The sequence below is a fragment of the Mya arenaria genome, chromosome 17, assembly GCF_026914265.1.
Source record: "Mya arenaria isolate MELC-2E11 chromosome 17, ASM2691426v1".
In the NCBI taxonomy this organism is placed as follows: domain Eukaryota; kingdom Metazoa; phylum Mollusca; class Bivalvia; order Myida; family Myidae; genus Mya; species Mya arenaria.
In genome coordinates this window covers 38,612,021-38,638,469 of record NC_069138.1, presented here as the reverse complement: position 1 = coordinate 38,638,469, position 26,449 = coordinate 38,612,021, and the positions used below count along the sequence as shown (strand labels likewise).

Here is a 26,449-nt window from a genome sequence, read left to right as displayed (position 1 = left end):
TGATGATGATGATGATGTCCGTCAGTCCGTCCGTCCGTCCGTCCGACCCGAAATATTGTGACATGGGAGTATCCAGAGTCACTTACATTTATTAATTGGTGTATGAATGATGAAGGTGGTGGTTGTGATTGTGGAGATAATGGTGATGGTTGTGATGATGTTGATTATGATGATGATTAAGATAAGTGCGTAGCATATTACAGCCATTTTGAAATATATACGGGAATGATGATGATGATGATGATGATGAGGGTTGTGGGGATGATGATTGTGGTGGTGGTTGTGATTGTGGAGATGATGGTGGTGATTGTGATGATGTTGTTGATTATGATGATGATTACGATTAGGGCGTAGCATATTACTGTCATTTTGAAAAAATACGGGAAATGTGGGCAGGCAAATAGGTCAAATTTAAGGTATTATTTTAAAGTTGAGCCAAAATTGAAAGTTGAAAATAAATAATTACTCCCCTTTGAGTGTTCACATCTACATTTTCTTGGTTACAAATGACTAGTGCAAAAACACAATCAATGAAAGAAAGACGTCAACGATGACCCTAAATCAGTCATTTGGGTCCTCTTGTTCAAGTGCCCAAAACTAATGTTGTGTTGAAATTTTTGGAAACAATATCATTTTCAAAAATTTTCCTTTCGTTGCCCTGGTAACCAGAGATATACGCTGATGACATAGACGTGAATAAATTTCACAATCGCACAATTACCAATGGTTCTTGACATTGAAATAATTCTTAGCTCATCTGAGCACAAAGAGCACATGTGGAGCTGTGAGGATTGTTGGATTTCTGTTGTTTGTCCGTCGTTAAACAATTGACTTTTCTAGAAACGTTTGAAATGACGCATTGTCAAGGGTACATGCTATTTAGTCTGACAAAAAGGCGAGAATATATGTAACGTCATACGATGATTCAATTTTCTGACTTTCCAAAATGACAGTGTTGTGTGTTGTTGTAACATATATTCCCGCCATTAGTCGGGCCAAACGTCATTTCAAACGTTTTCGCAGAAAGATCAATTCGTTTGGTTCACATTTAAACCGATCTTACTAAATCTTTGTCAGAACTTACGTCTCAAAAAGACTAGTTCAAAGCTTGGTTATTAAGTGGACACAAACAACTAAGGCCGATCTTGATAAAACCTTATCAAACACTTTTGTACTAGTATGTATTTTGATTGGTTTTCTATGCGGCGAAAGTGTGGCTTTTTGCCACATAAGAAAAATTGAAAATCACCGCATAAACGTGGTCGATTTCGTTTATGCGGCGATGCTGTTATGCGGCGTTACAGTGCATAACAAAATAACATATAATATAGAAAAATAATAGTTCGGTATTAAAATAATATAAACCCGTCCCTACTGTTAAAACTTGTTTATTTTCATAATATTTGTAAACACAAATAAAGCCACAACTTTATGGTATCACTACTTCAACAGGGATATTTACTTTTGATCAACACATGTTTAGAGTTCGACCTCTAGATTGTTTAATTCATAAGAGTTATTGATCTAAAAAAGGAAAATAAATTATAAAATCATATTTGTTTTTTTAATAAACTTTGTGTTTAAAGCGTTCAATATTGAATGTGTAAGTTTAACGTTCTTTCTGTTCATACTCGCCTTATCTGATCGTTATGCTTATGTTCATAAAACTGTAACCCTTTTTATTTTACATGTGTTGTATATAATAGTTAGATGCCATGAAGTGAAAGACTAGTTATCACACAAAACAGTTTTTCGAAAGTAATTATTTGATAAATACTAACCAATCAATAACATTTTTAGCTAACTTTAAACAAATAGTTTTATATGTTTTATAATTGACTGCACAAATTGTTTTGCTTAAAATTTGAATTTTGTTTTGAACAATCACATTTAGGAAAATAGTATATGCCTTGGGTATTAAATTAGAAAAAAAGTATGAGCATATGTAACAAATCAACAGTGTTTACCTAATATATTTCAAGAAAGAAACCCCAAATTGCGTCCAAGCAAATATGGTTTATTGCATTGAAGAAAAATCTTTGCTCGCTCCGAGAAAAAGAAGTAAAAATGTTCGGTAGGTAAATGTTTCGAAAGCTATATTCAGATGTAAGTAAAACAAATACTTTTGGTGTAGTTATTACATAAATCAGTCCCTATTAAATTAAGAAAATCTAACAAAAGTAACTAAATACTGCCTTTATCCTCAATCTTGACAACTGACTGTTACTTCCCTTGGAAGAAAAATAGTTCTGTGATGTTATCAATTTCAAACGGAGTTTGAATGGAATTGTAGATAAATCGTCACATCGCTTAGCAGAAATGTTAAACACATCTTCCTTATTTTAAACTGTAAAGTTAGTTGCCAACGATTTACCATAAAATAAAAGTAGATGCAAATTGAAATATCAAATAAGTCATGTACCGGCACCAAACATGAAATCTGCATTTTCTATCAAATCATAGATTATCCACCGGCAATTGTAATCATGGCCCCCCAGGTCCAGGGAATAACTTTAACTTTCGGTCCAACCAAGCCCGTGTAAAATCCCCGCCCTGCGGAAACGAACTGCTGGTAAAATCTCCGCGTAATGCCCCCGCGCCCAAGGGACCCTGGGTAAGGCCCATTTCCCGCTATTTTTGCGCTAAGACAAAACCACCGCATTCTCCCAGCACTGTGGGGCCACCTGGAAGGTAAAAACACGGCCCATTTCCCAGGCTATCCTCGGTATACGCCAGGACCTTGGGGCCGTGGTTACAATTGATTGGTGCATTGGCATTTTTCAGTGAACATGGCAAATTGTCTAGGCCAGTGCATGTGTTGAACATTGGGGTGATGTGTCACAATTTGCTATCATGTATACTAGCATGTAATCTAAATCATCTAAATTAACGCAAATAAACTGTACACAAAGTGTGCCTTTTGTATTAACGTTCTTAAAATAGGTTTATGCATGCACCGGTGCGCATCACTATAACCACTATTATGTAAATAAGCAGCTGCATTTGGAACATATATATTCACATAACAATAAAACTGACAGAGACTGAGGTTAACTTTTGGCTAGAGATTTAATAAAATCAATATTCTGTTACACATTCTTTGACTTAAAAAAAGTCAGAATACTGTGTTAGGTACTAAAATGACTACCACAAATGAATGTGAATTGTTTTACTTATAACGGAACATTTTAAAACTGAAAACAAAAAAAAAAAAATGTTTCTTTTCCACACTAGTGTAAGATGCGTGGTTTAGTCTGCAAGATTCGATGTAAAAAAGTAACTAGTTATCAATGTGATTAATCAGGAATTATGGGCAAATCAAAGTTTTGGGTGTCTTAATACAAACATCAACATTCACCTTGTTCGTTACAGTCCCAAGGTATTGGTTTTTAGCTCGACTATTCGAAGAATAGGTGGGCTATACTACTCCCGTCGGCGTCGGCGTCCGGTTAAAGTTTTAGGGCAAGTTTAAATTTTCACTTATAAGTCCAATTCCTTTCATTCAATTGAGTTAATACTTCACACAGTTGTTCAGGGCCATCACATGATGACGTTAGATAACTCCATATTATTATTTACACAGATTATGGCCCCTGATTGACTATGAAACTTAGGTTAAAGTTTTAGGGCAGGTTGGGATATTTATTATTAACTTCTATACCCTTTGTTCAATTGACTTAACACTTCACACAGTTGTTCAGGACCATCACACAATGAGGTTACATAACTCCACATTATCCTTAATACAAGTTATGGCCCCTGATTGACTTAGGTTAATGTTTTAGGCAAGTAAAAGTTAAGGGCAAGTGGGGATTTTAACAAAAAACTTCTATACCTTTCATTCAATGCACTTAATAAAATTCAAAATTATTTACGACCATCTTACAACAAGAAACATAACTCCATTTTAACCCTAAATACAAATTATGTCCCTTGAATATATATACATATTTCTTTTGAAAGGCATATTTGCATATTCTTTACCACATTAACATAATGGGAAATCAAGTTATTTGAATGACTTGCGTCATTTTTCGGGTGGTGGGAGGGCAGCATCACCTTATGTATCGAATAATTTTAGTTAGATTTGAAATAAATAAACCAAACTTGGTAATATTACATTGTTATTGTATTCACTTCTAAGTCAAAGCGGCGAAGTCGAGCGCGCTGTCTTACGACAGCTCTTGTTTATTGAATAATACATGATTGCTTAAAAATGGTGTTTGGACCGACATAAAGTTATCAAACTCGTAGGGAAACGTAACCTTAGGGTTTCATTTGACTATACCGACCCAAAACTAAATCCAAAGCTTATAAACAACAATTCTCATCACTATTCACCAATCTTTCGAAGATTCTGAGCCGAACCTCCATCTTGAACTCACGTGCGAACGTTCTTGAACGTCCATCGGGCCGCAAAACGATAATCGATAATCGGCCGGGGCCACATCACTGATATTCGCCGAGTTATACAAAAAGCAAAACCGTAATTAAGCATTTAAAGATAGGGAATCGCAAAGGATTTTAGGAAAGTATGCTAGTTATCGATAACCAGTGTATAGAGCGTTTTTGTTCTTAATAAACTAGTTTTGGTTTTATCAAGGGTTCACTAACAATGTATTTATTGTAATAATTTCAAATAAAAATAAATCTAATTTTATCGGTTGTTTTACGAAAACCAAAACTGGGTTTTGAAACTATCGAAACCCACTCCGGAGGCAGTTTCGTCGATTCGTTTCATATGAATACTAGTTTCACTTTGAAAATAATCAAAGTGCTGAAAGCACTGATGGACTAGGGCTTCATTCAGGGGAATGTTGACAACCATGTTCTTAGCATTGAAAAAATCGGCCCACATCACAAGGGTTCACTGTTTAATGGGCTAGCTTAAACTTTAGACTAAAACTGCTTGCAAGCTGCAAAGGAAATTTGAAAAATCTAGTTAAGTGTGTGTAGAGTGATAGGGGGGGGGGGGGGCTAAAGCGTTAAATCAGATAAAGTCAAAGTTCTTTTGAATTTCTCAAAGTCGTTAAATCAGACTTGTACAGATTAATTTACGTGGTTGGCACGCATACTTAATTTGATCAAATCCTTTTATATCAAAGGACTGTTATTTGCAGTTTAAGAGAAGATTTTCAATGTAATTATATACTATATAGAAAACCTGTCACCTCTTTTTCAGGGGAGCTTTAAACCATAGGGCCATACTTTGAACAATCTTTGTAAAAGACATCTACATTGTAAACCTATGTCAGACTGCATACACAGTGCTGTTAGGAAGTAGTTTTTATTTAAAAAGTGAAGAATTATTTTGTCCCTCTTAATTTGTGCTTGGTTTAATTCATATAACATGTTACCATGATAACTTAGTGCTGTTGATAAATATTAGGCACTGCCTTCTGTCTAATGCTATTCATATTATTGCTGCAGACTTTTGTACATAGCAAAGCAAGTTGAGTAGACTAAGATGAGATGAATATCGTTTTTAAAGTATGAAATATTGAAATGTCGTTTAAATACTTTGACCATAAAATTTCATAACATGGTGCCAGCAGTTCATCAGACTGCTAGTGAGAATGGAATACCAAACATAATTTTATTCTTTATTTTATACCAATCGTCAATCCACATGCAATACATATCACAAAATACTTTAACCCATATTCCGCTCCAATGCAATACGGCCATATACCACTCTTGTGACGTCACGTCATAACAAGTATGTTGCGCAATATTAAATTGACGTCATTAAACCAATGAGTGCATCCTTAAAATGAAATTTATTATGCAAAGATGTGGCTTCTAAGTGATCTAATCAGTATTGTATATAATAAAAGGGTTATTGGTACTGCGTTTTGATCCGGATATGGCAGAATGTCATATTTGATTCTGGTAGTTTTTTTGTAGATTTTGATTTTACTCGGCTTGTGCCTTGTGAAATCCGAATCTGCAAAAATCTACTTGAGTCGAATACAACTTCCTGGATCAAAACGCAGTACTTATAACCCTATTATGTACAAAACCTGTTACCCCGTGGACAGAGCATATTTAACCCACAGGGCTATTGTAACTTTGAACAATCATTGTAAAATACAACTACATACATGTACAGGATGCTTAAGGAAGTAGTTTGGAAAAATTAAGAACTATTTTCTCTGTCTTAATTTGTATGCATTAGATAACTCAATAAATGCAGCAGTTGGCCATTCTTGTATTGTCCTCTGTCACTGTCCTGATAGCTCCCTATCTCAATAGATGCAAAAGGTTGTAGGTTCATGATTCTCCTGGTCCAATATGTCATACAGAAAGACGATGTCGAATGTAGAATCAAGAAGCTTTCTTTTCAGGCACTCCAAATTCAATAGTACTGTAACATTTGGAGTGCCAAGAATTTGTTGGTATCAGGTGTTGCAGTACATTTGGCAAATACTTTTCACCCATCCTTGTAAATCTAAAAAAGCTTTCATTTTGCAAAAGTAGTTCATATAACTATATTAAGGTTGCTAAATCAGAGTTTGAATAATTCTGAAAACTAGATGTGCCTTTAATTGCAGCAATTTGAACTCCAACTCATAATGTCAATTAAGCTGGTTATGCAATACTGCAGTTCCTTGATGTGGGGATTGCTTTATTTACTTGAATAAACAAACAGTTCTTGCGTTGGAAAGTATATTGTATTAAAATGCATTTTTCTTGCCCTGACTCCATCCAAGCCTTAAATCTTAGATCAACATGTACTTGGGGCTATGTGTAATATCAATGAGAACTATAAATTATGTTCAATTTAGTGCCACTTATGATATTTCATTCCACATACAAAAACACTAACATGTTCTTTAAAACCAATATCCTATGTTATGATAAAACCATTGCCAAGTTGGTTATTTGAAAATACAAGAAATTATATCTGGTCAGGGTTTGACATAGTCTTTCTAGACAGCTGAACTTGTTTTGCAGTTACTTTGAAAATCTTCAAAAGCTAAACTGAACAAGACTGGAGCAAAAAACTCACAATACCAAAAGGGGTTTTAAAGACTTGAGATCATTCTCACATCACCTATACCATTAGTTCTTATCTACAGACTTAAGTCAACATAATAATTAATGTTTTACATAAATATTGCAATGAATAAAACATATTGCAATAAGTGCCAATAACATAGCAATCAAGTATGATCACTATTGGCCTAAACATGAGATTTCAACATTTTCCTGATAAACAATAAATAATTTTCTCATTTTTTGCACAAGCTGAAAAAATGGGCTCTTTTTTAATACTTCACATATTTCATGGCTTTCATCATTCAAACTAACATTTCGCTTGTTATTTCAATATTCAATGATTGTGTAAACATTCAAAAATGATGGTTAAAATTAACATTCATGCTAATCACGCCTACCAAAAGCACCTGACTCACCAATCAGTATCCAATTTTGGCAGGGCTTATTGGTGGTTCATTGAAATCAACCATGACCTCCCACAATCTGCACTGATCAACAGTAGTTAATGAATTGTTTCAATTGTTTTCATTTTCATAAACTTAGAAAGCAACTGCAGTGAATAAAATGTATTCCTCATCACTGAGAGAAAGTTTAGAAAAATGAACGGAGCCGAGTTACATCTAGTAGGATATCAAATCCTACAAATGTATTCAACATTTTATATAACCGTATTTAGTAAATGTTAAATTTTTGGAAGTCTAAAAAGTTTCATTTTTTTGTATATCAAAGAACATTTGTGTGTATAATTTTGATGATATTTTGTGATTCATTTAATTTCATTCTTGTTTCATTTAGTGTTCAATCCCAAGCTTTTCCTTACCTTTCCCTCAAATATTTCACAAATTTATATTGATCTATCAACAATAATGCATCACCATACTGTATCTCTGACTGATTTTTGATTTGCATTCTTGGCTAGATAACAAAAAGTGAGCAGATAGCGTCTTCAGAAAAAGAACTTGTAAAGTATGCACCAGTCAATTGTAAATAGCCCCCCCCCCGCCCCCGACTTTCCGTCCAGCCAATCCCCGGTAAAATCCCTGCCCTGCGCGAACGAACTGGTGGTAAAATCCCTTGAATTACCCCGCACCCCACGGATCTAAGGTAAGAGCAATTCCCTGATATATTTTGAGGGAAGACAAAACCACCGCAATCACCCGGCATTGCGAGGACACTAGTTTTGGCTTCCATCACTTTAATGTTGATATTTATTTTTTTGATGTTTATAACACGTCCAAAAAGGTAATATATAATGTGTTCGCTGAAGTTCTTTAGCTACGAGGACACCTGAAAGGTAAAAACACAGCCCTTGTTACTGGTATATCCCCGAGGGAGGCGTGGTAACAATTGACTGGTGCATTATAAGAGGGGAAATCAAAATTGAGCATGCAAGATTGTTTTATCAATGGCGATGGTTTATCACAATGTCATTTACTTACACTGAGAGTGGCTCCAAGACTTTTCTATGCACACAGGTAAACAATCATCTTATTCACAGATGCTGTGCACATATTAATACATTTGGCTTCATTTAGAATGAAACTTCATAAATAAGTATGCGAATATTTGATATTTTTTATCTCCATTTTGCAAAATTGGAATCACATGATTTTTTCAAACGAACTTTTATTGTTTGAAAATTTACGTGTCAAATTAAAAATGCTACCCACGGTAAAATGAAAATAAATCCGTTTGATAGTTGTAATCATTCAATGGCGGCTTTATTGATAAATTTCCTAAATAAAACACTATGAAATTCACATCATCAGCATCCGGAAGTAGTGATAACATACATGTCTGAATCATTCGGCCGCTCTGATCAGAGTAAATTTTGAGGTCAATAAGTAGACTGGTACCCTGATTTACTTTTTCTAAAATATATAAAGTTATACAGGTACGCGGGATATGGTTTTTAGTAAACATTAATAGTATTTGAACAATAAAATACCAAAAATCATGTTGTATTTAAAAACGTGCTAAGTGCCATGCGATGATTAGTTAAAAAAAACTTTGTATCGAAAAGAGAATATCACGGAAACATGCAATTTATGTCGAAAAAAAAAGAATAGGGACCGACTTCGGAATACCAACATTGTATACAAAAGATGATATTACTTTTTTTAAACCAACTTTCCTGGTTGTTTTCTACTTAGACCGCACGCTTTATTCGCTTGACGTATGAATTCACAATTCATTTCGAATGCGCGACGGGCACCGCGGTTAGCTGATACTGGTTTCTTTTCGGATAAAAGAGAAAGAGGGTACCAGTCTATCAATACAGAGCATTGAACGGAAAAATTTCGATGCGTACTTTTCCAATATGTTCATATTCTTATTGCATATAATCTGACCGTATGCAAGAACATTCATGTAGTTAACCCGATTAACTCACTCGCTACGTATCCATTTCTTGTGCTTCATTAAAAGAACATACAATTAGCTTGAATTGTTAGGAGAACTATTTTTATTGGATGTTTTCATTATAATCAGTTCTGGTACTACTTTGATTATTCAAATTCGCTAACGGCAATCCAATCAAAATACAGCGTATGAATACATTACGTCAGTGAACCCCCAGATGCGGCTTGAAAATGCAGATATCGCGATTATGGCTATGAACTAGGCCACAAGTGCCCTAGTCCAAAAACACGGCTAATAGCTAGTGATCCAAGTGTAAGTGAAGTTAGCGGCCTAGCGGCCTAGAAGCGTGAAGTTAGCGGCCTAGCCGCGTGAAGTTAGCGGCCTGGCGACCTAAAATGGTATCCCATTTCAAAGCATGTTTACATGCCTTTTCTTCTAAAACAATGACAACTGTTTTTCTGCACAAATTATCACTCAGGAGCGATTATCAACATCTTTTTCTCTCAAAAAAGTCGATCAAGCAGCCAGCTATTTCAAAGCACGTAAACATGCCTGTTCTTCTAAACAATAATATTGTAACGGTCCGCTGTCAGGTTGAGGAATCACGTGACTTCAACGGGGTTCTCACATGTGTCACCACGGTTCAAAACCGATGTAAACAAGCAAGAAAGTGACAGTAATTCATAAATATTTTTTTTTAGAGAAAAGATAGGAAAATATTTCTTAGCCTATAAAAGACTATGATATATGCTGCTTCTACACTTATAAAATATTTTAGATTTGCATGTATTTTAACGATGCAATCCTTGGCCAAAAGTTCAACTCGACGGAATTTTGTTGAACGATGCTACGCTGTCTGCGCCGTGATTCCTTGTTTTATAAATATTTCTTAGTCATTTGTAATAGTTAAGAAATCAGACATGCGTTAAAAAGTTAGTTTTGCTCATTACTTTTATTAAAGTTTGTTGTTTAATGTTATTTTAGTTTTTTTTAAATAAATATCAAATTTGAATAAAAAAATCAAGCTGTGCTGTTGTAAACGTGAATGTTTTATGTGCTGTCGTTAATGTGAACTTATTCTCATCTAAATAAAGCTGACTATATTAAATCGGTATGCTTAACAAACTTATTATAAAACGCTCAGTTTATTCTATTTTATGGTTTGTATTGCACTCTCATTTGTGACGACAACAACCTAAAACTCTTATTCATGGTATGAATATTATACCAATTTGAACGATTTGAAAATGTTCAATTTATGTTGCTAGAACATAAATTTGACATTTTAAAATCAATCAAATAGATGAATATACATTCATTTTATGAAAGAAATATCATTTGGAATAATAGTTCAATGATGAATGCATTATCGTCACAGTTGAGAGAGTAGCTCAAACTACTTATTAAATAAAATAAGCATGTTGTGAGAAGATATCACGTTAACAACAGCAAATATATAAAAATCACGTTTACAACAGCCTTTCTTGTAATATCGATATTCATTAAAAGAACTAAAATAAATTTTAAAAACATTTCGTTTAATGAATAAAATTAGTAAAATTGACATTTTAGCACATGTATGAGTTTTTAAATATTACTAATCACTAAGAAATGTATACACAATAGAGACTCACGGCGCACACAGCGTTGCATCGTTCTACAAAATCCCGTCGAATCGAAATTTTGGCAAAGGATTCCAACGTTAATATACAAGCAAATCCAAAATATTTCACACTTGTTGAAGCAGAAAATAACATAGTCTTTTAAAGGCTAACAAATATTTTCTTATCTTTTCTCTAAAAAAAGTTATTTAGAAATTGCTGTCACTTTCTTGCTTGTTTACATCGCTTTTGAACCGTGGTGACACATGTGAGAACCCCGTTGAAGTCACCTGATTCCTCACTCTGGCGGTCATAGTGTAACGGTGCGCTGTAGGCGGCGGATGTGCTTTCATAGTATAACATTCCGTTATAGATGGAAGTACGTTCTGAAGGGATCTGTTGGCCTTGTTAGGCTCGCACGTTACAAATGGTGGCAGCGGTGGGATAATGACAACTGCCGGATCGGAGTTGCCTTACCCATGTGTTTCACAGTCCAAGACTCGGGACAAGTCTTCTCGGAGGGGAAAGTAATGTAACGGTCCGCTGTAGGAGGCGGATGTGCGGTCATAGTGTAACGGTCCGCTGTAGGCGGCGGATGTGCGTTCATAGTATAACTTTCCGTTATAGACGGAAGTACGTTCACAGTACGTATGTTTATTTGGTTGGTAATATGCAAATAAGCAAAGGCCGGCCTCTGTGTAGAATGATAATTTACTGTATATAAAGACCAGTGGGCCCCTTCCTTGGCGAGCAGGCTTTTCTCTGAAGGGATCTGACATTACGTCACACGTAACAATATGTTTACTGCTTTTATGCACAAATTATCACTCTGAAGCGATTATCAACTTTTTTTCCAAAAAAGTCGATCAAGCATTTCAGCGGCCCAGCGGCCTAGCGGCATGAAGTAAGCAGCCTGGCGGCCTAGCGGCCTAAAATGGTATCCTATTTTAAAGCATGTATACATGCCTTTCTTCTAAAACAACGATAAATTAACTGTTTTTATGCCAAAATTATCACTCTTTAGCAATAATCAACATTTTTTTCGAAAAAATCGATCAAGCAGTTCAGCATAAAAACAGTAAATGTATCATTGTTTAAGAAGAAAAGTCATATATAATTACTTTCAAATAGGAAACCATTTTAGGCCGCTAATTTCACGCCGCTATGCCGCTGAAGTGCTTGATAATTTGTGCATAAAAACAGCATATATATATATATATATATATATATATATATATATATATATATATATATATATATATATATATATATATATATATATATATATATATTCTTTTTTAGAAGAACAGGCATGTTTACTTATTTTGAAAAAGCTGACTGCTTGGTCGACGTTTTTGAAAAAAATGTTGATATTCGCTTCAGAGTGTTAATTTGTGAATAAAAACAGTAAATATATAATTGTTTTAGAAGAAAAGGCATGTAAACATGCTTTGAAATAGAATACCATTTTAGGCCGCTTACTTCTCGCCGCTAATCCGCTGAACTGCTTGATCGACTTTTTTGGAAATATGTTGATTATCGCTTCAGATTGATAATTTGTGCATGATCACGGTTAATTAATCATTGTTTTAGAAAAAAATGTATAGAAAAATGCTCTGAATAGAAAACAATTTTAGGCTGCTATGTTACATAACTTCACGTACATGAAACACATGTTTTGAAACACCAAAACACAGGCAAACGACCATCTATGGTATTATTGTTTTAATAATAACCCAGAAATAACGGCTCCATGCTCAGGCTCCACTATTATGTTTAAACTGTTCTGTCATTCGTTTGCTACGTCAAGTAAAACTTTCGAAACAGGTTTCCAAACCGCAGAAACCTATGAAACCAAAACTGAAACTATAGTTTGAAATCAACAAAAATGCCCAAATAGAGCGGCTTGTTTTATTTAGCGTTGGCATTGAAACAACAACAAAAAAATACAATGATGCAAGGCATTTGTTTATTTTAGAACAGAAAGTTGTTCTACTTGCTAAGAGTATTTTTTTTGAAACCAAATTGTGATATTCAAGACGTGGAATGAAAGAGTGTCAGTGATTCGTACAAAACAAATTCGGATAGGCTTGTTGTGAGATGGCTAAGCTTAAAGTAAACGTGTTTAAATTTACTAAGTATGGAATTTATGGGAAAACGAATTGGCAGGACAACATTGTTTGCCTTTTTACGTCTTGCTGTACTCTCAAAGACTACTATTACTTTGAGAGAAAGTTAAATTTTAAAAATTATATATAAGTAACTTAGAAATAATAAACAAAATATGTATTTAAGAGGTTATATCATGGCGAAGCCAGGTTGTTGCTTGAAAATTGTCCCTCATGCTCATAAAGTCCGTCGCGTACGTCTCGGATGTGACACTCGGCCAAGTTTTACGTAGCTGCCGGCTTTGCCATGTTTTAAGCTCTTAAACAAAGAAACAAAAAGTCATTTTTGAAAACAATACGAAGTCTTACCTTCTCACAGTCTTTTATTCTCAACTTGTTCTCAGCAAAACATTTGAACAGAACACTTTGTCTAAAGTTACGAATTATGCAGATGCATCTCGGTTCAAAATATGACCTATTTCTTTGTTTAGCACTTCGCTTATCTATAATTCATGAGCATCGAAAGATAACACTGCTAATACGTCATTCCACATTTCCACAGGATAACTGATAACACGAAATACAACCAAGGATTTCAATTGCTAAAATAAAGAAATGGAAGTTAGCGACGGATCTGATGTGGCCAGTTCTGAAATGGCAGTGAAAAATGACTATTTTGAGGTTGTTGTAGCAATCGATTTCGGAACAACTTACAGTGGATATGCTTTCTCATTTTGTGTAGATCCACTCCAAATACAAACCAAACGTTGGATGGCAGGGATTGCGGGACTTATGTCTACAAAAACTCCGACAAGCATCCTGCTTAATCCAAAGGGAGAATTCGATGCGTTTGGTTATGACGCAGAAAGAAAGTATGCTTCGCTTGCCGTGGATGGCGAACACAACACGTGGGCATTGTTCCGAAGATTTAAGATGATTTTACACAATGAAAAGGTATGTAGGGTTGCACGTGAATGCTACACTTATTCAAAGCATTTAAATTTTAAATGTATCTAAGGATAAATCAATGAAAACCAATCAAACAATCAGTTACTGTATTGTAACTACGGACGTAATTTCTGCACGGACTTCCAACCTAATTACACTGGTAACATGCATTTGTTACTACACAGCAAACGTTAATTGTGTTATTATTTATTTACTGGTTCCTCGAGAACATGCCTTGATGACTCTTGATCACTGAATGCCACTGACGGATTCTTAGTGGGCGTTGACAGTGATTCACTTATCTTTACTGTCAACGTACAGAGTTGGCATATTTCCAACGTCGGCCTCCCCTTGTAAAAAGTGTGGGCTTGTGGAATAACGGCAGATGTCCAATTGCATCCTTATATTAAAACCGTAATGTTCAAAGATCTCTGATCACAATACAATGCATAATATGTTTCATATGTTATCATATATCCACACGCAAAACATATCGCGTAATACGGTACTCTGTATCCCAGTCCAGAGTTAATAAAACGGCGGTTTTGAACACTGCTGAAGTCACATCAAAGATATAACATTTCGCGATGTTAAAATGACGTTATAAAACAAAATAGTGCATTATTTAGATAACTTATATTATGACAGTATGTGTCGTTTAGTGAATAAACCAGTACATATTACAGTGCAGCACTAATAACCCTATTATATCAAGCTAAAAAATGCAACACTTCATTGATTCAGTGAGATATATCGGCTGGAGTCCTAAAACATAAACAAAATTTAATGGTTGCACAGGACGGTCCTTATTTTAATAGAGATTTACTGAATGTTTGTATTACGATATAGCTAGTATTCTTTGCCTGCTATCATAAAGATGAAGTTAATATTTTAATTCAGACTTTGTCATCTGAATCAACTATCCAAGATGTCAACGGGAACTCCGCACCAGCGATGAGAATATTCGCCATGGCAATACGATACCTAAAAAATGAAGTAGCCCGTGAACTAAACTTGCAAAATAACGACATTGATGAAAAGAACTTCAAATATGTGATAACAGTGCCAGCGATATGGGACGATGCCGCAAAGCAGTTTATGAGGGAAGCAGCGAAGGAGGTAGGACAGCAATCATTTTTTCTAAACATCGCAAACAATGAACGTTTGCTTACAGAATCATTTGAATCAATAAGCGTTATTTCTTAAATTCCTTTCATTAGAATAAAATGTTGGAGAAATTTCCATAAAATAAAAATAGCCACCCCCTCCCCTCCTTTGTCGGTCCTGGTGCATGGACGCGCGTTCAAAGTTGCGCCCCAGACGTTTGAACTCCTCTTACGCAAAGTCCTGTATACCCCCCTGAACATAATGACGTTTAAATGTGTTAACTGTGATTATCATTTCGTCGACTAAACGCATAATAGCGTTGACATTTAACTATACTAACAACTAATTTTGTGGAGCACTTTTCAATCAGGCTGGAATCGCAAGCGAACGTTTACAGTTGGCCCTAGAGCCGGAAGTTGCCTCCATCTGGTGTCAGACCGACAGTCTCGATTCAATCATTGCCCTGGCAGGCCCCGGAACCCGATACATGATTGTCGACCTTGGGGGTAATTTTAAATTTTATACACATTTGTTTTAGGTTAATGATAGCGGAGTGATTGGGAAGAAATATATGATTACTGACAAGTTCGAATCATTGTACGCGGCGAGCGTTAAAAAGCGTCATTAAGTAACAATTACAACGTTAAGCTGTATTTTACGCTTTTCTACTCTGAATATTTTTTTGCCTTTTGCCACAAACATTTAATCTTACTGCCGAAAAGAGTATCAAAATAATGGTGGATATGTCCCTTTCCACTGTGGTCCGGGTTCTATTTAATTCTGTGGAATAAAATAAAACGAGCACAGTAAAACAAGCATTTTTGTAATCTGCCGTTCGTCCCGGCCATTTTAGACGATTTGATCGACATTTTATACATCCGTTTACGGACATTTTAAGACTTGTCAATGACGTTACAAAGATAACATCGCTGTTTATAATTTTTGTGCTATATCTTGTAGTTTTTTCGGCGATTGTTTTGCACAAAATACAACAGAGCATTAAACATGTCGATTTACATGTAGAAATCGGAAGGGAACACACATGCATCAATGATTTTGTAGTTCAATCATTTATCAATATAGTGAAACCATGCACTTGATTCTGTAATCTATTTTTCCGCAAATATTTTTTGGACTGCACTTTAATCAATATGGTGAATCATAATGCATGGAACCATAAAATAAAATAGGAAGCATTTTTGCCAAAGTAAACATGCTTTTGCAAAACAATGTTTTATTACGTTGAGATTGTTATTTATTAAGAATTGCCCTTAATGAAATTAGTGGAAATGTTTTATAATTATCAGATAGTCTATTACGAACAAAATAATTTCATTTGAATTAGCAAGTGAAATTTAGAACTGCCAAATCAGATCAAACAAAAAAACACAAGGAATCATCCCTATTTAAGAGTCTTAGAAACCAAATGTTTATGGGACTGCACTAATCTCATAAGACTAAAATTGCTGATGATCTCCCACTAATAAACACATTGATACAGCCAAGAGGGGACGTAACTTAGGGCCACAACCTTTTTTGACATTCGACCCTTCCTCAGAACCAAAATTGAAATGGTTTAAGATGTTGGCAGTGAGTTGTTTTGGGGTACTCCCTGAAGAATATTTTAACAATTTCTAGACCGACATGAAGCATTTTGAGCGTATGTTATTACTTTTTTTCTCCGATATTGGCATTAAAAGTTAACGGTTATTTTTATGGGGCGGGGGGACCTTGACCCGCTTGTGAATATAGCATGTACTTCTCAGAGAAATAGGCGATATATCAGTTGCGCTGAAAAAGGACTTGCCTGTTCATTTACGGACTTGATAAGGTGAACATTAACACTAGCACTAGTCTCAGTAGACTGAAATACGTCTATCATGTACAGTAACGCTAGCACTAGTCTCAGTAGACAGAAATACGTCTAACTTGTTCACTAATACTAGCACTAGTCCCAGTAGACTGAAATACGTCTATCATGTACAGTAACACTAGCACTAGTCTCAGTAGACAGAAATACGTCTATCATGTACAGTAACACTAGCACTAGTCTCAGTAGACTGAAATACGTCTATCATGTACAGTAACACTAGCACTAGTCTCAGTAGACTGAAATACGTCTATCATGTACAGTAACACTAGCACTAGTCTCAGTAGACTGAAATACGTCTATCATGTACAGTAACACTAGCACTAGTCTCAGTAGACTGAAATACGTCTATCATGTACAGTAACACTAGCACTAGTGTCAGTAGACAGAAATACGTCTATCATGTACAGTAACACTAGCACTAGTCTCAGTAGACAGAAATACGTCTATCATGTACAGTAACACTAGCACTAGTCTCAGTAGACTGAAATACGTCTAACTTGTTCACTAATACTAGCACTAGTCTCAGTAGACTGAAATACGTCTATCATGTACAGTAACACTAGCACTAGTCTCAGTAGACAGAAATACGTCTAACTTGTTAACTAATACTAGCACTAGTCTCAGTAGACTGAAATACGTCTATCATGTACAGTAACACTAGCACTAGTCTCAGTAGACAGAAATACGTCTAACTTGTTAACTAATACTAGCACTAGTCTCAGTAGACTGAAATACGTCTTACTTGTTCACTAATACTAGCACTAGTCTCAGTAGACAGAAATACGTCTAACTTGTTCACTAATACTAGCACTAGTCTCAGTAGACTGAAATACGTCTATCATGTAGAGTAGCTTTAGCACTAGTCTCAGTAGACAGAAATACGTCTAACTTGTTAACTAATACTAGCACTAGTCTCAGTAGACTGAAATACGTCTAACTTGTTCACTAATACTAGCACTAGTCTCAGTAGACTGAAATACGTCTAACTTGTTCACTAATACTAGCACTAGTCTCAGTAGACTAAAATACGTCTAACTTGTTCACTAATACTAGCACTAGTCTCAGTAGACTAAAATACGTCTAACTTGTTCACTAATACTAGCACTAGTCTCAGTAGACTGAAATACGTCTATCATGTACAGTAACTTTAGCACTAGTCTCAGTAGACAGAAATACGTCTAACTTGTTAACTAATACTAGCACTAGTCTCAGTAGACTGAAATACGTCTAAATTGTTCACTAACACTAGCACTAGTCTCAGTAGACTGAAATACGTCTAACTTGAACATTAACACTTGCACTAGTCTCAGTAGACTGAAATACGTCTAATTTGTTCACTAACACTAACACTAGCACTAGTCCCAGTAGACAGAAATACGTCTAACTTGTTCACTAACACTAGCACTAGTCTCAGTAGACTGAAATACGTCTAACTTGTTCACTAACACTAGCACTAGTCCCAGTAGACTGAAATACGTCTAACTTGTTCACTAACACTAGCACTAGTCTCAGTAGACTAAAATACGTCTAACTTGTTCACTAACACTAGCACTAGTCTCAGTAGACAGAAATACGTCTAACTTGTTCACTAACACTAGCACTAGTCTCAGTAGACTGAAATACGTCTTACTTGTTCACTAATACTAGCACTAGTCTCAGTAGACAGAAATACGTCTAACTTGTTCACTAACACTAGCACTAGTCTCAGTAGACAGAAATACGTCTAACTTGTTCACTAATACTAGCACTAGTCTCAGTAGACTGAAATACGTCTAACTTGTTCACTAACACTAGCACTAGTCCCAGTAGACAGAAATACGTCTAACTTGTTCACTAATACTAGCACTAGTCTCAGTAGACTGAAATACGTCTATCATGTAGAGTAGCTTTAGCACTAGTCTCAGTAGACAGAAATACGTCTAACTTGTTAACTAATACTAGCACTAGTCTCAGTAGACTGAAATACGTCTAAATTGTTCACTAACACTAGCACTAGTCTCAGTAGACTGAAATATGTCTAACTTGAACATTAACACTTGCACTAGTCTCAGTAGACTGAAATACGTCTAACTAGTTCACTAACACTAACACTAGCACTAGTCCCAGTAGACAGAAATACGTCTAACTTGTTCACTAACACTAGCACTAGTCTCAGTAGACTGAAATATGTCAAACTTGTTCACTAACACTAGCACTAGTCTCAGTAGACAGAAATACGTCTAACTTGTTCACTAACACTAGCACTAGTCTCAGTAGACAGAAATACGTCTAACTTGTTCACTAACACTAGCACTAGTCCCAGTAGACTGAAATATGTCAAACTTGTTCACTAACACTAGCACTAGTCTCAGTAGACTGAAATACGTCTAACTTGTTAACTAATACTAGCACTAGTCTCAGTAGACAGAAATACGTCTAACTTGTTCACTAACACTAGCACTAGTCTCAGTAGACAGAAATACGTCTAACTTGTTCACTAACACTAGCACTAGTCTCAGTAGACAGAAATACGTCTAACTTGTTCACTAACACTAGCACTAGTCTCAGTAGACAGAAATACGTCTAACTTGTTCACTAACACTAGCACTAGTCTCAGTAGACTGAAATACGTCTAACTTGTTCACAACACTAGCACTAGTCTCAGTAGACTGAAATACGTCTAACTTGTTCACTAACACTAGCACTAGTCTCAGTAGACTGAAATACGTCTAACTTGTTAACTAATACTAGCACTAGTCTCAGTAGACAGAAATACGTCTAACTTGTTCACTAACACTAGCACTAGTCTCAGTAGACAGAAATACGTCTAACTTGTTCACTAACACTAGCACTAGTCTCAGTAGACAGAAATACGTCTAACTTGTTCACTAACACTAGCACTAGTCTCAGTAGACAGAAATACGTCTAACTTGTTCACTAACACTAGCACTAGTCTCAGTAGACAGAAATACGTCTAACTTGTTCACTAACACTAGCACTAGTCTCAGTAGACTGAAATACGTCTAACTTGTTCACTAACACTAACACTAGCACTAGTCTCAGTAGACAGAAATACGTCTAACTTGTTCACTAACACTAGCACTAGTCTCAGTAGACAGAAATACGTCTAACTTGTTCACTAACACTAGCACTAGTCTCAGTAGACTGAAATACGTCTAACTTGTTCCCAACACTAGCACTAGTCTCAGTAGACTGAAATACGTCTAACTTGTTCACTAACACTAACACTAGTCTCAGTAGACAGAAATACGTCTAACTTGTTCACTTACACTAGCACTAGTCTCAGTAGACAGAAATACGTCTAACTTGTTCACTAACACTAGCACTAGTCTCAGTAGACTGAAATACGTCTAACTTGTTCACTAACACTAGCACTAGTCTCAGTAGACTGAAATACGTCTAACTTGTTCACTAACACTAGCACTAGTCTCAGTAGACTGAAATACGTCTAACTTGTTCACTAACACTAGCACTAGTCTCAGTAGACAGAAATACGTCTAACTTGTTCACTAACACTAGCACTAGTCTCAGTAGACTGAAATACGTCTAACTTGTTCACTAACACTAACACTAGCACTAGTCTCAGTAGAAAGAAATACGTCTAACTTGTTCACTAACACTAGCACTAGTCTCAGTAGACAGAAATACGTCTAACTTGTTCACTAACACTAGCACTAGTCTCAGTAGACTGAAATACGTCTAACTTGTTCACAACACTAGCACTAGTCTCAGTAGACTGAAATACGTCTAACTTGTTCACTTACACTAGCACTAGTCTCAGTAGACAGAAATACGTCTAACTTGTTCACTAACACTAGCACTAGTCTCAGTAGACTGAAATACGTCTAACTTGTTCACAACACTAGCACTAGTCTCAGTAGACTGAAATACGTCTAACTTGTTCACTAACACTAGCACTAGTCTCAGTAGACTGAAATACGTCTAACTTGTTCACTAACACTAACACTAGCACTAGTCTCAGTAGACAGAAATACGTCTAACTTGTTCACTAACACTAGCACTAGTCTCAGTAGACAGAAATACGTCTAACTTGTTCACTAACACTAGCACTAGTCTCAGTAGACAGAAATACGTCTAACTTGTTCACTAACACTAGCACTAGTCTCAGTAGACTGAAATACGTCTAACTTGTTCACAACACTAGCACTAGTCTCAGTAGACTGAAATACGTCTAACTTGTTCACTAACACTAGCACTAGTCTCAGTAGACTGAAATACGTCTAACTTGTTAACTAATACTAGCACTAGTCTCAGTAGACAGAAATACGTCTAACTTGTTCACTAACACTAGCACTAGTCTCAGTAGACTGAAATACGTCTAACTTGTTCACTTACACTAGCACTAGTCTCAGTAGACAGAAATACGTCTAACTTGTTCACTAACACTAGCACTAGTCTCAGTAGACTGAAATACGTCTAACTTGTTCACAACACTAGCACTAGTCTCAGTAGACAGAAATACGTCTAACTTGTTCACTAACACTAGCACTAGTCTCAGTAGACTGAAATACGTCTAACTTGTTCACTAACACTAACACTAGTCTCAGTAGACTGAAATACGTCTAAATTGTTCACTAACACTAGCACTAGTCTCAGTAGACTGAAATATGTCTAACTTGAACATTAACACTTGCACTAGTCTCAGTAGACTGAAATACGTCTAACTTGTTCACTAACACTAACACTAGCACTAGTCTCAGTAGACTGAAATACGTCTAACTTGTTCACAACACTAGCACTAGTCTCAGTAGACTGAAATATGTCAAACTTGTTCACTAACACTAGCACTAGTCTCAGTAGACTGAAATACGTCTAACTTGTTCACTAACACTAGCACTAGTCTCAGTAGACAGAAATACGTCTAACTTGTTCACTAACACTAGCACTAGTCTCAGTAGACAGAAATACGTCTAACTTGTTCACTAACACTAGCACTAGTCTCAGTAGACTGAAATACGTCTAACTTGTTCACTAACACTAGCACTAGTCTCAGTAGACTGAAATACGTCTAACTTGTTCACTAACACTAGCACTAGTCTCAGTAGACTGAAATACTTCTTTCTGTATATATGGGACATTTATGATAACCATTTTATCTGGTTCAGATGATGCCAGTCATGATATTAAGGTATAAACCCCGGTTTGTGATATTCAAGGTAATATAAAATCTAACTTCTTATTTCCCCATTGGAATATATTTTTAACGTTGTATGTTTACATTTGCATACGTATGTTGCTAAGTATACTGAATACATTAAGTTGATTATATTTGTACATGTGTATTAAAATCAACACTTTTTTCTGTTATATATTTAGGCTCATAACGGCTTCTCATAATACATCAAGCCGTAGGGTTCCGACGAAGAGCCTAACAAGTACAACATTAAAGTATAATAGAATTTAAGCAAAATGTTGCTGTTTTTTTCTGCTGGATATTTAGAAAATATTTCTCCAATTTTCATAACATTTAGTAAGTTAACATACATATACACACATACAAACACATACAACACACACGAGCACGTACTTCCGAACTTGCACACACACCACTGTCACTATCAGTACAACAGTCAATGCTATTATTTTCATTAAAATTATATTTTGCCTATATTGTGTGCCATCTGGGGTCAAAAACTAGGTCCCCTGGACTAACCGTTTAGAAAAAGCTAATTTACATGTGTACATTTGTGTTAATGTGTAAACTATCACATATATAGGTGATTACTGATAGCCTCATTTTGATTCCAATATACATATTAATAATAAAAAAGACAACTGAAACAGAAATTTGAACATTTAATTGTCGTTCTTTATTCTGTTTCAAAGGATCAACAGTGTATATAATTGTGTAGTAATGATTGTAACCACCATATCAAGTTGAATTATAAGTAATTTACCATTATAACCTGTATGTAGTTTTCTTGGAAACTGTCAATGTTGCCTTAACATCTTGGTAGTTTCAACATGTTACTTTGGGAGCATGTTGTCTGCAGATAATACAATGTTTCTGTTCTTTCGTTATCTTCATTTTGTCATCACTTGTATAAAACTATATGTGTGATTAATCCTTCATATTATGACAATTTCATATTTTATTAACAATATTATGAATTGCTTAATGATGCATTTTGAAAGTCATGGAAAAATCAATGCAGGATATTTACTGAATTGTATTTTTACAAAAAACCCAGTTATTTTACTTTACTTTTATTTATTTTCTTACTCCCATGGCAACCTAATGTTTTGTTTGCCTGTTATCGTCCCATTTATGATAAATGTAAACTTCCTGAAAATGCAACAGTCAATCGGTGAATCTTTGAAAATAAATGTTCTGTGACCTGTACTGTATTGCATGATTATTCTTCAAAATGTTCAGTATTGTTTAAAATTGCTGCACGTTTAATTATGAAATATTTTGCTCTGATATTTGTGTGTATCAACTGGATAAAAAATAAACAAAATGTGTTGTCTTATATTATCTATTTCCTTTCAATCAGAGGTTTTGATTTGAACTATTTCGGCAGAACATGTGAATTAAAAAAGGGCCATACCTCAGTAAAACAATAACGCATTTTTAAAATCATACTTCAGTTTGTAAATAACTAACCTTTAAAATGATGTTTCTCATGTCTATACCACTTAAAATTATTTAAGTCGTTGTTATCGCTAACTTAAGCATGTTTGTAGAAGATAAATTGTCTTTCAGGAGGCACAGCAGATATATCGATCCATGAACGCTTAGAAGGGGGCTCTTTGAAGGAAATACACAAATCCAGTGGTGGACCCTGGGGTGGAATGTACGTGGATGAAAACTACATTGCCTTTATAAGAAAAATATTTGGGGAATGAGCTCTCACAGAATTAAGAAAAAAACAAATGGAGGATTACTTTGATCTTTTAAGAAATTTTGAAGTAAAGAAAAGAAGTTTCAACTGGGAGTCGGATGCAAAATGTGTAATAAGATTTTCAAGCTTTCTCCGAGATTCATGTGAGAAAACGTGCGGTCAAACTCTGCAAGATCGCATTGAAAAGCTTGGATACCAAAGTGAGATAAAGGTTCAACAGGACAAACTGCTTGTGAGTGCAACACTTGTATGCCAGTGGTTTGAAGGCCCAGTAACGAGTTTGATCAACCACATTAAGATGTTATTATTAGGTCCAACGGTGAGAAACGTTAGCACAATTGTATTGGTTGGGGGGTTTTCTGAGAGCAAATACGTGCAAAATCGAGTTCAGAAGGAAATACAAGGAAGGTGTTGTATTGTCCCAAATGAGGCTGGCCTCGCTGTTTTAAAAGGGGCAGTGGCGTTCGGACATTTTCCCTTCGCTGTTAAATCTAGGGTGCTTCGATACACGTATGGGGTATGCATTGATAAGCCATTCGACAGTACAATTCATACAGAAGAGTCTAAATTCTTCAAGTTACAATACAACGACTGGCGAGCTCGAGATTGTTTCAAAGTGTTTGCGGCTGTCGACGACGAGGTGAGGTACGATAAAGAATTAGTTTACAAGTTTGCTCAAAGGGGAACACTTGCCACTACTGTTCGTATCTTCAGATCAACTGAAATGCATCCCGTCTATGTAACCGACCCAGGCTGCGAGCTTTTAGGGACGATTGAACTTAACCACACAATCGATTATGTCACCATTCAAATAACGTTTATGTTTGGACAGACTGAACTCATGGTGAAAGCGAGACTTAAGGAATTGGGTCGAGAGTCGATTGCTGTGTTGGATTGTTTACAAAAAGGGAAACTAAAGGAAACGGGCCGTGGAAAACCTTAATCATATTGCTGAAATTGCTGAAACACATTACATGTACTTGTTATGTGACCCGGGTTATATATCGCACATATGTGCGTTCATTTTGATTTTGCTTATAACCATAGTTTAGAATTAACTTAAAGACATTTCGGTCATCATATTTTATCTGCCCCATATTACTTCTGTTTGCAAAGAGCTCAGCATTTCAATTATTTTATGCATTGAATGATCGTGGCGCATTATATGACGTTCTACGGTGAAGAAATAAACGGTTGGTCTCATCCTCCCCCCCCCCCCCCCCACACACACACCCTGAAAAGCATCCACACATGTACAGTTTGCATTGGTTTTCAGATCAACCGACCAATTAAACAGAAGCTTTAAATAACGTTAACAATGACGGCAGCGGTAAAACGAATGTCTCTTAAGTTTCTAAAAGTAATTGCTGGAAACCGTTTGTGGGGTGAAACAAACTTTTCGTTGCAAAATGACGTTGTAAATGTGATTTTATTATATTCAACTAATGGACGAGTGTTTATTTGAAACAGTAGTATCATTTGTATATATGTATATATATATATATTCAGTACAGTACCTCATCAGCGCCGCAGCTCAAACATCGGAGACATACTTTGACATAAAGTTTTGCTTAAATACAGTCAAAATCAATACATGACGTCATCATCAACAACTTAAGAAAATATTTGAAAGAGATCGACGAGTAACTTTAAGGGATCTAAGTATGAAAATGGATATGAGTTATGGAACGGTGCAGAAAATATTTTAATTGTAAAAGGTTGTCAAAGCTCGTCCGAGTGATAACTCACCAATGCCTAGACATATGGTCATCAACCTTCACATGGAGGCTGTGCATGACCAATAGATGACCCCTGTTGATTTTAGGGGTCATCGGATCAAAGGTCAAGTTCTCACTGACCATGAATGCTAAAAAGTTGCCCGAGTGATAGCTCGACAATGCCTGCAACCCTCAAACTTGGCTTGGAGGCTGGGTCCGACCAGTAGATAACCAAAATTGATTTTAGGGATCATCGGTCAACGTCACAGTGACCTTGAACCCAAACTCGACAATTCCTGGACCTCTGGTCGTCAAACTTGACATAATAGTTTTGCCTGACCAGTATGTGACCCCTATTGATGGGGGTTAAAATAATTAAAGACTGTACCTTCTATCTTCACACTTTGAATGGTCTTAATATTAAAACTGCTTCAAAGGCATAAAATGTCAATGACAAATCAGCTGTCAATTCGGTCAATGCATATTTCATTCAATTGTCCAAATATTCCGGACAACATGGCGATCGGGGGGGGGGGCGTAATGTCTAACAAACATCTTTTGTTGATAAAGCTTTTTCGATGCATTTGCAGTATGTTTATACGTTTTTGTCTCATGTTTAGTGTCGTTTTGGTCCTTACCTTGTGCCTCTAATTATGGTATTTTAATTCAACATTCTACTACTGCGCTTTTCCCTGTAATTTTTATTGTGTTTTTTATATTAATATTTTATTTTGGAATTAATAATAAATGCTCGGACAAGTGTGGGGTAATTTGCATACAGACGAGTTTAAACCCAAAGTAAACGCATATTCTAGTGCGCGTGTGATACACTGATTGTCCAAAGGCGGTAATTCCATCATTTATA

The 26,449-nt window shown here is 35.7% G+C and overlaps 1 protein-coding gene across 1 annotated transcript; it reads left to right on the top strand.

The window, feature by feature from the left end:
* Positions 1 to 13,687: 13,687 nt before the first annotated feature.
* Positions 13,688 to 24,809, top strand: LOC128223464 (heat shock 70 kDa protein 12A-like). Its single transcript, XM_052932744.1, has 5 exons — positions 13,688 to 14,026; positions 14,921 to 15,139; positions 15,498 to 15,633; positions 23,728 to 23,818; positions 23,924 to 24,809. Exons 1-5 carry the CDS (start codon positions 13,688 to 13,690, stop codon positions 24,807 to 24,809), a joined length of 1,671 nt encoding a protein of 556 aa, XP_052788704.1.
* The last annotated feature ends 1,640 nt before the right edge of the window (positions 24,810 to 26,449 follow it).

Coding starts and splice junctions, on each gene's coding strand:
- LOC128223464 (XM_052932744.1), top strand. CDS start 13,688: ATGGAAGTTAGCGACGGATCTGATGTGGCCAGTTCTGAAATGGCAGTG. Junction 15,140..15,497: donor TGAGGGAAGCAGCGAAGGAG/GTAGGACAGCAA, acceptor CTTTTCAATCAG/GCTGGAATCGCAAGCGAACG. Junction 23,819..23,923: donor GGTGGACCCTGGGGTGGAAT/GTACGTGGATGA, acceptor TGATCTTTTAAG/AAATTTTGAAGTAAAGAAAA.